The 12,406-nt window shown below is 61.7% G+C and overlaps 1 protein-coding gene and 1 long non-coding RNA gene across 2 annotated transcripts in view; one reads left to right on the plus strand and one right to left on the minus strand.

The window, feature by feature from the left end:
- MACF1 (microtubule actin crosslinking factor 1) overlaps positions 1 to 12,406 on the plus strand; it is a 143,250-nt gene that overhangs the window by 98,705 nt on the left and 32,139 nt on the right. The window contains exons 58-60 of the mRNA XM_083809812.1: positions 10,306 to 10,467; positions 10,596 to 10,766; positions 11,613 to 11,779. Coding sequence (XP_083665938.1) covers positions 10,306 to 10,467; positions 10,596 to 10,766; positions 11,613 to 11,779 — 500 coding nt within the window. The remainder of the gene's footprint in view (positions 1 to 10,305; positions 10,468 to 10,595; positions 10,767 to 11,612; positions 11,780 to 12,406) is intronic.
- Positions 7,230 to 10,299, minus strand: LOC310886041. The gene is made up of 2 exons (XR_014575084.1): positions 9,149 to 10,299; positions 7,230 to 9,037 (listed from the first exon to the last, which is right to left on the minus strand). It is a non-coding gene; the product is annotated as an uncharacterized lncRNA (long non-coding RNA).

Below are 12,406 nucleotides of genomic sequence, written 5' to 3' on the forward strand. Positions count from 1 at the left end.
GGGGTCTGGGGGACAAACGGGGACACTTCCCCTTCGAGCAGGTCTCTCTGGGGGCCTCTCTAACTCGAGCAAGGCTCGAACAGCCTCTGGGGGGTTTCAACAGAGGTTTCTCACCCTCAGGCCAGCGGGTGGGCCGGGGGAGGCAGTGGCTCTGGGTGCCCATGTCCTGCTCGGTGGCACCCTCACAGCTCCCGTTGGTCCCCTCTCGGCAGGGAGCAGCCCGCTGCCAGCTCCGGTGTCCCCACAGGGACCGAGAGCGGTGACAGCATCCCCAGCCTCGGACCCAGAGTTGTGCCTGGCTCAATGAGGCTGCTCAGGGAGGATTTGTGAACTAAAGCACAGCCACGTACGGGGTCCCGGTGGCCCTTCCAGTCCTTTGCCCCCGAACCGTGGGTCCAGCTAGCTGTGAAACGAGCAGCCGCGCTCCCCTGAGCCCCCGGGGCTGCGAATCTGGAAGCTCTATCAGCCCTTTATTTCAGTAACAGAGATCGCTGCTGGCAGGGCTCCACATACCAGAGCCGTTCAGACAGCAGAAAGGACAGAAATTCAAACAGGACCTCCGCGCCCTGCCCTGTCCCTCCTTCGCACCAGTGCGCAGCGTGAGCAAAGCCCTGGAGCGAGGGTTGTGCTCCCCGGCCCCCTTCAGCCCCGTGACTTCTGTCCCCAGCGCTGGTGGCGCTTGGTGGCTTAACACCGACTGGCCGGTGACTTGGGGAACCTGCGAGAGCTCCACCTCAGGTCTTCAGGCTAGGCACGGCAGGTTTTTAATTGGCTTTAGTACTTGCTGAATGTTTCCCTAATGGTTTTAGAGACGGGGGCAGGGGGGGATGTGTTAGGGGAAGACTTGGCTTGCTTTTGGCACGTGACTTTATGAGGAAATAGGAAAAGAATTTCTGGCTGTGAAGCCGGCAGCTCCACGTCGAGCTCGTTCCTAGGAGTGGAACAAAAAAGCCTCCGCGCCCCCGGCCTGGATGCCTGGGATTCCTGGCGGAGGGGCCCTGGAGCGGTAACGGTCCCGCTCCAGCCGAGGGGCAGCGGGAGCCGTGCGGCTGCGCTGGCATGGCACGGCCGCCCCTCCCGAGTTGTTTCAGCTGTGCCGCGTTAAAAACCTGCACCGGGGCCCGGTCCCCCCGAAGTATAAGGAGCTGGGCACCGAGCTGAGCCCCGTGCATCTGTACGAGAGGGCCCAGGGACGGCCTGGGATGCACGAGGCGCTCCCCCAGCAGCACGACGGGAGGTTCGCGGAGCTGCTGCACCCCGCTCCCAGCTCGTCCGTCCCTCCTCACCTCCCGACTCTTTTCCTTGGTCGTGTTTTATCACGGTTATAGGAAAAGGGTTTCCAAAGGTTGTTTGCAGCCAGCTCAGCTGGATGCTTCAGGCAATTAAACAGGCGTTTTATAACCCTGGAAGCCTCCTCCTTTGCAAAACAATCGTTTCCATCTTTTGGGGGAAAACCAGCACTGGGAGAGTGGTGCTGGAGCAGTTGCTCGCTGCCGTGTTTGCCCTCCCCTCAAAGCAAGGGGCTGCTGCTGCCTCCAAACGAAGGGCTCGGGGGGCTCGGGTCCTGGCACAGCTGTGCCCTGAGCTGCTGCTCCGGCCCCGGGCGAGTCCCCGCGGTTTTGGAGGCAGCAGGCACCTGCAGCGTGCCCGAAAAATCAGGCCTTTCATCTCTTCTTGGCTTCAGCTCCTCAGCCGTAAAAGGGACGGGGCTCAGTGGTGGCTTTCGGCAGAGCCACGGCACCCTTGGGTCCCCAGCACCCAGCGCCGCGCCCCCCGCGTGCAGAGCCCCGCCGGCCGCCCTGGTTTTTGGCAGCTGCTGGGGCTCAGCCGCGGGGCTGGGGGGCTCTGGGGGTCCCGGAGCCCGGGGCTGTGCGGGGCTGGTTCACCCCCTGGGCTTTTCTCTCCCAACTCTGCGACTTCCCCCGGCACCCCCCCGAAGCGCAGGTTCCCCCCCCGCGCCGCCGGCCCCCCCTTCCCGGCCGCTCGCAGCCTGCCCGGGGGCCCCGGCGAGCCGGGGGGAGAGGGCGGCGGGGCCGGGGGCTGCCGGGGGGCGACAAGAGCAGCGGCGGCTCTTTGTGCCCGGGGGGCGGCGAAGGGGACCCGGGGGGGGGGGGGCGGCCCGGTGCCCGGGATGGGAAGGGGGGGCCCGGTGCCCGGCCGCGCTGCTCCGCCCGGCTCGGGGGTCCCGGGGGGGTCCCTCCGGAACCGACCCACCCGCGGCGCTGGGGGGCTCCGGGGGCGGCCGGGCCGGGCCGGGCCCCTCCGCGGACAAAAGCGGCCGGGGCCCGGGGGGGGGCCGCCGCCGAGGCAGGGCGTTGCTGCTCTTTGTCGGGGGATTTGCGCTGCCGCCTCCCCCCGGAGGAGGAGCCACCCCGGCGGGGCGGGGACCGGGGGCGGCCGGCGGCCGGCGGAGCGCCCCCGGTGCCCCCCCCCCCCAAAAAAAAAACCCATCGGGCCCGGCTCCGGCTCCCCCCTGCCCGGGCTGGGGGGGGGGGCGCTGCGGCTCCCGGGGAGGGGGCGGTGGCGCTGCCTCCCCCCGCCCCGCCCCTCCCCGCCCCGCCGAGCGCCGCCCCCCGCCCGCCGCCCCCCGCCCGCCCCCCGCCGGAGTTGGCGGCGCGGCGGGAGCCCGGCGCTGGCAGCGAGCGGCGGCGGCGGCGGGGCCGCGGCGTGCGGCGGCCTGGGCGGCTCGGCTCGGCCCGGCCTTTTGTTCCGCCGGCGGCGCGGCGGGGAGCGGAGCGGCACCGGCAGCAGCAGCAGCAGGAGGAGGAGCAGCACCGGCAGCAGCAGCACCGGCAGCAGCAGCGGCGGCGGCCCCGCCGCGCCATGCAGCCCGCCGTACCGGCCCGGGGCTACCCGCGGGGGCGGCAGCGCGCCCGGCCCGGCCGCTGAAGCCGCGCACAAAAGGCGAGAGCGAGCGGCGGGGAAGGGGAGCGCGGCCCCGGCCCCCGGCCCCGGCCCCCGCGCTGGCCCCGCCGCCCCCGGGCTGGCCCGAGCCCTCCCCGCCGCTCCCCCGCCATGGCCGGGCCGCCCGGCGGTGCGGAGCCGCCGCTGCCCGCCGCCGGCCGCCGCGAAAGTTAGTGCGGGCCGGGCCGGGAGGAGGAGGAGGAGGAGGTGGGAGGAGGAGGAGGAGGAGGAAGCCGCCGCCGGCCGCAGCTGCTCCCCGTCCCCCCCGCCGGCTCCCGGGAACTTGGGGGAATTCGTGCCGATCCGGCCCCTTTCCATTTTTGGATGCGTTTTATAGCCGATTTTTTTTTTTCCTGGGGAGAAAAAAAAAAAGGAAAAGAGCAGCCCCAGCAGCCCTCCTCCGCCGCCGGAGCAGCCCGCCGGGGGAGCAGCGCCGGGGCTCGGTGGCCCCGGGCGCGAAGGCGCGGTGGGGCGAAGGGAACAACAATGCCATCATGTTTTTGAGGCAGGAAGCCTCCGAGTTTGCCCTGAATGAAGAACTTCCTGTGTTTAAACTTGCACGAATATCCGCTGACAAGCTCAGTTCAAATGAAAACACGAGAGTCGGGGGGAGAGGCTAATTCGGACCAGCTGGACTTCCACGGGACTGGAGCTGGGCAGAGAATGAGAGGAGCCGCGCGGCGCCCGGGCTGCGATACGTGAGCGGCCCGGACCAGCAGTGCCTTTGTTGTTAAAGAAGGACACACGGGATAAATTAACAGCCTCAAACTCTGCGGCTCCTATCGCAAACGGCCATTGGGAATATTTGTCGAAGCTGCCGTGCTCGGATGGTTTTTGCTGACGGATGGCTTTTTGGGGGGGCCGGGGATGAGATGTGCTGTTCCGCTGCTCGGGCCCCGCGGTCGGGCTGCTGAGCCGAAGCAGCGCTGCCGGCAGAGCCTCCCGACCCCGTAGCACCGCTCTGTCGGGACCGCGGCCGCCCACCGTGGGTTTGGGACCTGCCGGAGATGTGATGCTTCCTGCGGTGCCGCGCGCAAGGTTGACGGGGCAGTTTCGTCATCCGTAAGGGCGAGAGCATGGGCAAACCACTGAGCAGGCCAGACTGTTTACGGCAGAACCGCACTTGCCTGGGGAAGGGCGAGGAGGAGGATGGATACATAGAGGATTGCTACGTGCCCCAGCGGTCGATATACGACACAATGAGAATCAATGAGCAAATCGATCAGGGATCAAAGCTCAACCAGCTTTCAAAGAGCACCCTTGGCAAGGGGGACAGCAGCACCATTTCCAGCAACGGGACCCTGGGAGCTGCCAACGTGTTCGAGTCGAGGGCGCCGGAGGCGAAGAAGCTGGACGAGCGGGTCATCTTCGACGCGCTGAAGCTCAGCAGCGACGTCTCCAAGCCGGCGCCAGCTCCACCCCGGAGGCGGCCGAATCCTGAGAGGAAGGAGAACGTGAACCGGCGGTCGTGGAAGTCGTTCATGCCGCCGAACTTCACCGAGTTCGCAGAGAGGATGGGGGCCTCGCTAAGCGAGGTGTCGGAAGTGGGCGCCTCCAACCCTTCCCTACGGGATAAGAGGGAGTCGAGCGCTATGCTGGCCGAGCGCTCCGGCCAGGCTGACCACGGCGAGCCCATGTCCGAGTCTCTCACTTTGGAGCACGTCTCCAAATCATCCGGCATGGCAGAGGCTCTGACAGCCATGCAGTTTGCAGCAGACGGCTACGGTGGTGCCGCGGATGAGCGCCAGCCCCTGCTGACCGCGGGCGATGGCCACGCTCGTGCCGGGGACCTGGCCAGGGCTTGCCGGCTCCCCAGTGCCACCTGGCCACGGGCCAGGAAGAACTTCATCAAGGGTAACCTCAGCGATGGGCGCCAGGAGACCCTGGAGGCCTCCGAGTCAGACTGCACGGTGGAAAATGTCAACCTCTCCCCGTGCCTGAGCGAGGAGCTGCTGGATGCGGGACTGAACATTCTTATCACCTCCAATCTCAGAGAGAAAACTGAGTCTGAGCTGAGATTTGAGGAGGACGAGCGCTGGGTAATGATGGAGGAGTGGGAGGAGGCGACGCTGTCAGAGAGAGGAAAGGCTGTGCTGGTGGCAGAAGAGAAGAGCTGTTGCTTGGCAGATATTTCTGAAGAAAGGGAACAATTTGCTGCTCCCGGGGACAGCTCTGCCCCCAGCCCCGGGACTGCGCAGTCCTGCAGCACCCCAGGGGGTGCCTGTGGCCCCCTCGCTGGCAGCACGCGCTGCACCGAGGATGTGGCGGTGCAGTGTGAGGCCGAGGACTTTGCTGTGGCTTTGGAGCGCTCGGCCAGCCCCGCTGTGCCCGAGCTGTCTGACACGGACTCGGTGCAGATGTTCCTGGAGCTGGAAGAGCAGTGCCAGGATGAGGACGAGGGCGATGGGGCCGTCCCCATCCTGGTGGAGGTTCAGGTCTCCCCACTGGACTCAGGGGGACTGGACCCAGATTCGGAAAAACTCACCGGGGCAGCAGTGGAAGCATGTGAACCTACAGCCCCTTTGGAAGTCAGCGCCTCGGACTCTGCCGTCGTGTCGGACCTGGAGGACTTTGATGTCACCTGCAGCTCGCAGGTGCTGAGCACCATGGAGCCGGCGACAGAGCCCTTCTCAGAAAGAGACACCTCAGCCATCACCCCGACGGACTCGGATGGAGGGGCCTCTCCCAGCCCCCTTGCTGCAGCAGGGCCGGGCTCCAGCCAGCAGCACTTACCAGCGCTGGTGGAGGACGTACCTGACCCGCTGCTGGACCCGGAGCCCATGGACAGCTGTGCGGTGGCAGCACTGGTGGCTGGCGGGATGGCATCTCCCGAGATGGACACGTGTCCAGCCCCCGGCTTTGAGGGAGCAGGTCACCCCAGCGCTCCGGTGGGGTGGGGTGAAGATAACCAAGACTTGCTGGTACCCGTCTGTGAAGTGTCGCAGCTCCCCGAGGAGACCTGTCCTGGCCGAGCGTCCCCGGCTCGGCTGTCCCCCTGCCAGCCCCTGGCTCCTGACACGGTGGCAGAGGAGCCAGGGTCCCCCCTGCAGCACGACGAGGTCGGTGTTGAGGGCGCGGATCCATCCGGGAGCTATCACCTTCTGCCTGGAAGGACAGAGCTCGCCAACCAGGATGTCCCAGAAATGGTTTCTGAGGACGAAACCACAGACTTGGGAAAAGAGAGTGATGGATCTGAGGGCCAAGCTTGTCTGGCAGAAAACGCGGATGCTTGTCACGGTTCTCTGCCGCCTTTCCACACCGGCTCTGTATCAGAGCCAGAATCTGAGACTCCGATGCTGGTCCCAGTGCCTTCAGAGGGCTTCCTGTGGGACGCGGTTCCCCTGGGGCAGGCCGTGGCCCTGGAGGGGGCTGCCTGCACCGAGGGGTCCCCCTGGGAGGGGGCTGTCATGCACGGGGAGGCACCAGCTGCCGTGCTGCAGCCGGGAGACCTGGACTTGCTGTTCGGCTGTGGCTGGGAGGAGCAGCCGGCGGCGCGGGGCCAGGCCGTGGTGTGGGGCACCCCCAGCCCAACCGCCCCGGAATGGCTTCCCAGCGCGCCGCCCGCTGCCGGGCAGCCTGCTCTCGATGCTGGCCTGTGGGACATCGGGGGGCTTTCTGCTCTGGCTGACCCACCAGCACCGGGGGACATGGCTGTCCCCGAGCCCCAGGCTCCGGAGACGCCACCAGATGCTGGGGATCCTACCGTGGATGCTGAGGAATTGTGCTTTGAGCACCCACCTCTGGGTGCCACCACCGCCACTGTGCCCGTGGTGGTGGAAGAGCTTCTGGAAGCCCCGCCGCCATTTGCTGATGTCCCCCCTGCTCCGCTGCCACCACAAGCAGCCGACTCGGTCCTCTCTGGAGTCGGGGCTCTCGGTGGTGGCCCCGCACCAGCAGGAAGGCCGGTGGCGGCCTTGCAGGATGCAGACGACTTTCCTAGCCCGGCCGTGCTGCCCAGCCCGGAGCAGCTCTCCGATGAACTGCCGGCTTTGGAGGACGACCCCACCACCAGGGCGCCCACCGCAGAGGTGGCAGCTCAGGATGCTGCTTCCACACTGCCAGGGATGGAGGCCAGAGCCCTCCCAGCACCTCCCGGCACCATGGAGCCACTGGGGCTGGCGACTGGGCCTTGGCTGGGCCTGGAGGACGCCCGCTGCTCCCCGACCCCTGGAGCTGCCCCGGGGCACAGCGAGGGCATGGTGCCCGTGGGCACGCCGGGACCCCCTGCCACCGCTCTGCTCGCGGAAGGGCCTCCTGCTCCACCAGATGGATTTGTTCCAGATAATGAGGTATTTGTTACTCAGGCACTCGCAGACGGTGTTTCAGGCATAAAAATCGCTTTATTTTGTGATTGAGGGGTGGGTGTGAAATCACAGCATGCTTGATAACTTGCTGACACGATTTGCGGGGTGCAGGCTTTGGTAATCGTCTCCTCAGCTCTTCGTCTCAAGCACGGGCTTGGAAACAGCCTTCTCCCTCCCGATTATGGCTTAAAATTGGCAGAGAAAAAGTTTGGGGGGGACTGTATGTTTTTATAGTCAGGGGAGGCAAAAGACTTTAACTGCTTGATTATCTAAACTATTGTCTTAAACTTTCGTGGCTTTTTAAAGCATATTATCCTCAGACATAAATTACAGACTTCTTCAGAAAAATTTTCTTGCCAGAGTGCGGCGGGGTGGTTACCATCTTTGAAGCAGAAAGCGTGTTGGAAGACAGAGTCCTGTGAAACAAATTGGGTGGAAATAACGGGTCCAATGCAGCAACTGCGTTCTGTAGCTCTCTGATAGGGACGGTACGGTGCGGGGCTCTGAACCCACACGGAAGGGCAGCCGAATTCCTTCGGCGTGCTGGGGTTTGCTTTACCCTGCGTGGAGGGACCCCGAGGGGTGCGGGTCGGTGGTGGAGTTCCCGTAAGCGAGTGCTGATTTAATACTGGATTAGCAGAAATATCACCGAGGAGACATCAGAAGTTAGTCAGCGCTGAAAATCCCGGTTCAGTAGCAATTACTCATCTCTTGTGCTGTGCCACCCATTTAAAAAATGCACACGGCTGAGCTGCAGGGGCTGTGTGTGGGCGCACCGGGCTGGGCACCCGGGGGCACCTTTGGAAGGGAAAGGAGACGTCGGGTTACGGCAGCGTACATCTGCCGTCCCAGCCTCGCTGCTCTGCTTTCACTGCCCCCTGCGCGGTGTCCCTGGTTGTTAACCCCTTCCAAATCCCCCGCTCGGTGCCGTGCGGGCTGTTGGCAGCTTTGGGATGAACGCTGCTGATCCTTGCCCCCACCGAGGCGTTTCCAGCCCCGTAGGGCTTCAGTGGGGGGCGAGGAGCACGGGGAGCTGGGATGCGGTCGCTGCGGAGATGGGCGAAGCAGAAAGCAGAGGGATGCTCTGGGAAGCATTCAAAAGCGAGGAGGAGGAGGAGGAGGAGGAGGTGTAGCGGAGCAGCTGCGCTTCTGCTCGCCAAGATGTCTGTCCAGCCGCTTCGCTCAGCGCGAGCTTCCTCGCGATTTTCCGCACAGCGAAGGGTGCACGTTAAATATTTGCTTCATAGCTGAGTCACACTGAGGTTAATGAACTAAATCGCTGGAATCTTTCATGAGCGAACGAAAACAAGCGTGTTCGACATACTTGCTCTTCGGGCCGTTAGCGTATGTGATTATCTTCTTAATGGTCCTTGTGCAACCTCAGCGCTCCTGGGCTGTACTTATTCACGTGTTGCAGGTTTCTGTCACCTGATGCCAGGGCTTTCTGCTGGCCTCCCTCCCTCCCTGCCTGCTGCTGAAGTCCTGGGGTTTGTTTTCACAGTCGATGCTCGTGTGGAGAGCTCGGACCACGCTCAGCCGGGGCTCGCGCTGTGCTGTAGTCAAACGTTTGCATGCCAGACTTATCAGCCTGGTCCTTTTGGGGGTTTGGCTGCTCTAACAGCCAGCTCCATATATAAACAGTAACAGGAGAAGTAGCTGGGGAATTGGTGATTTCATGTCACCATTTACTTCTTATAACCGTAGCATAATTCTCCCTGAGCAAACAGCTCTGGACAATGTCTTCCAGCACACCCTTTAGTTCATGCCCTGCAGTGATACCTCCCTGCTCTCGAGCTGCTGAGCTCCGACAGGAGGAAGTATCCTTCTCTCTGAAAATAGGGAAAGAAAATCAAGGCAACCCCTATTTTTCAGGCAGATTCATTTTTTGGTGCTTTGGCTTTTTTGCCCGCTCTGTATTCCTTCAGAGATAAAGCGATTACCTGGTATGGAGAACCGTGCCGTCTGCAATCCACTGCTGTGCTGGGAGGGGTTTTGCATTTTGGGCTCTGTATCCAAGGGCATTTTTAGATGCCGTCAATGTCCATATATTCTTGGGCACGAAAGGAGGAGGCACGCTTGAGAAAGCAGGCACGCGGCTGTCTGACTTCAGTTCCCAACGCTTTCCAAAAGAGAAAATGTTGCAATGGGGCCGAGCGCTCTAATCCTTTCCAGTGTGCGCTGCAGGGTGACCTGTGCTCTGTATGAGCTCGTAGTCCAAGGGCCCAGAATAAACAATGAGCGACTCCGCTCCCTTTTTTGGGGATTGTGTTGCAGGCTGTGGGGACGCAGAAGGCTGCTCGGGACGGGGCCGCGCGGAGCCCGGCGGTGCCGGTGCGCTGGAGGGGGCACGTGCAGCGAGCGCTGCCTGCTCGGCGGCTGCTTGCAGCAGATCTGGAGCTGCGATAAAGAGCACTTATCTCCTCCACGGAAACAGGATTTTCCCTGCTGCCTCTCGTTACGATGGGGAGCTTCGTTCGCTCTCCTCCTCCTTCCCTATCAAATCTTTTTGTTTTTCAAAGCTTTTCCCCACAGGATTCCCAGGCAGGACCGTGCCAAATATGTGGTGCGGTAAATGACTAGCACATTAATTGCCTATTGCCTTTGTCTTTCGAAATACGGCTAGCTTCTCAGTGTCTGTAATTTCGTGGTTAACAAAACTTGCATGGTGTCGGGTCTCTGTTCTCAACAGCATCGCTGTGAGAATTGCTTTGTTTTTTCCCCAGAAGTGTTGTTTCCCAATCGGATGACTGACCATAGCTGATGCTCCAATTTATTCCCCAATTTACATTTTCCACCTTGTTCTGGTGCTTTGAAAAAGGAGTTTTCCCGTTTAAAAGCAGGGGTGGCTGTGTATGGGCCCCAAGCTGCAGACTCCAAGCCAGCGAGTGCCTGGGACATTCACGTCACTGGGTCAAGGTGCCGGAGGCATTCAGGCAAACCTGCGCAGCTCTAATAAAATCAATGCACCACGACAAGCAGTAGCTACTGCGTCTTTTCTAGAGAAGGGAGCCTGTTGTATCCATGGAATGATGGAGGGGCTGGGCGAGCAGCGCGCGGGTTATAAATAGCTTTTCTCTCCCACCCTTCCCTTGCCCAGCTGTTCCAGAAGGAGCAAGTGGATCCTCTCCAGCTAAAACTGCAGCAAGTGAATGGAGTTGGTCAAGGACTCATCCAAAGCGCCGGGAAAAACTGTGATGTCCAAGGGCTGGAGCATGACATGGAAGAGATCAACACCCGCTGGAACACCCTCAACAAGAAGGTGAGGGCGCGGGCAGGGGCTGGGCCCGCTGGCAGAAGCGGTGCTGGGCAGGGGGCTGAGCCCCGAGCCGCCGGTGCTGGGGGCTGCGGGATCACCCTGACACCGCTGTGGGCGTGGGTGCCGTGCAGGTGGCCCAGAGGATCGCCCAGCTGCAGGAGGCCCTGCTGCGCTGCGGGAAGTTCCAGGACGCCCTGGAGCCCTTGCTGAGCTGGCTGACTGACACCGAGGAGCTCATCTCCAACCAGAAACCTCCCTCTGCCGAGTACAAGGTGGTGAAAGCCCAGATCCAGGAGCAGAAGGTGAGTGAGCACGGCGTGGTGGTCAGGCTGGCGTGCAGGGAGGGGGAGCTCTGGAGAGCCAGGTGTTCTTGGGGTCTGAAACCAGCTTAGGTGTACCTGGGACCTACACAGGTCTGTTGCTTTCTCAGTGGCTCTCCTGGTGGTTCCCCGCACCTCGATGTGAGAAGCAGGCAGCTCATTTGTCCACACTTGCTATCTGCATGGTCTTAAGTCTCCAGCATGACTTTATTGTCGTACTGCCTCTTGAGGTTTGCTGCTGGTTTTGCTGGTTGGCCATGTTTTTCCAGCCCTAGATTTGGTTTTGTTTGTGCTGATAATTCTGCTGTGTCAGGAGCAAGCTGGTGTTATAGTTACTGGTTTGGCTATTTGAACAAAACGAATGCACAAACTAAGAGCCAACGCAAGGCGCAGCAGTGTTTGCAGAGATAACAAGCCTGGGTCACAGCCTGCCTTTGTGAGCCTGCAGATGAAAGTTCAAGTGCGGTCATGGCAAAATGTCTTAAAAGTGAATTCTTACTGAGGCTTGCTCCATTGTGTTGAGATTTTGAAGAGGAAATTTAAGGGAAAGTTAAAAACTTGATCTCGATAGATTTGGGGGAAGGATGGGGAAGCCTCTGAGAAGTTCTCTGGCTCTGAAACCAATTCAAAAGTGAAATCAGTCTCTTTTGAACTGGTTTTGATGGTGGAGGCAGAAGACAGCGGTTATCCCACTTGGCTGGCCTTGGTCTCAGCCCAGTGCTTATCAATGGTTTTCAGACACAGAAATCTGATCTCTGAGGAATGCAAGAGGTTTTGCTGACCCATCTGGTAACTTCTATCCCCTTTCTCTCATTGATGATGCTAAAGCTGCTCCAGCGACTTCTGGATGATCGCAAAGCCACTGTTGAGATGATCCAAGCCGAGGGCGGGAGGATCGCGCAGTCGGCCGAGCCAGCAGACAGGGAGAAGATCGTCTGCCAGCTGGAGAGCCTGGAGAGCAGATGGGCAGGGCTGCTCCGCAGGGCGGCCGCCAGGTGAGAGCCGCGGGGAGCGACCGCGCTGCCCCTTGGCTCAGAGCCGGGAGGTTTCTCTGAGCCTTTTTCTCTCTGTGCTCTGCCCCTTGTCTGCACGCCGGGTGATCTCCCTCAGGCCTCACCGCCCCTTCCTGAAGCCAGGGGGGCATGCCGGAGGCAAGAGAGCGGCTCTGCTGCTGTTCTGCATTCCTGGCTTGATCCCTCGTGGGCAGCTCTGGTAGCCCAGAGAAGCGAAGAGTTTTGTTTGCTTTACAGCCCTCAGAGCGTCTGTTACACTGGCCAAGAACATGGGATAGGCTTATCTTGTAATTCATGGTGCCCCGGAGCTTTACAGAGTTCGGCCACTTGCGTGTCCCCTTTGTGACAACGGTACTGCTTTTATTGTTCTCGGGCTTGTTTTGCTCGGTGGCTGGGCTGGCCTCTGGCTGGCTGGAGCTGGAGCTTTTGTTCCTCGCACGCACTGGTCAGCGAGGCGAGAGGCCGTGCAGGCAGCCACAGGTGGTGGTTCGCTGGTCAGCCCTGGCGGCCGCTCCGCCTGCGTGGGCAACAGCACGTGGAGGGCTGGTGGAGAGCTCTGTGCAGATACATCCTGGAAACCACAGCTGGAAAACATGAGAAATCAAAGCC

This window comes from Anser anser, assembly GCF_964211835.1.
Source record: "Anser anser genome assembly, chromosome: 24".
In the NCBI taxonomy this organism is placed as follows: domain Eukaryota; kingdom Metazoa; phylum Chordata; class Aves; order Anseriformes; family Anatidae; genus Anser; species Anser anser.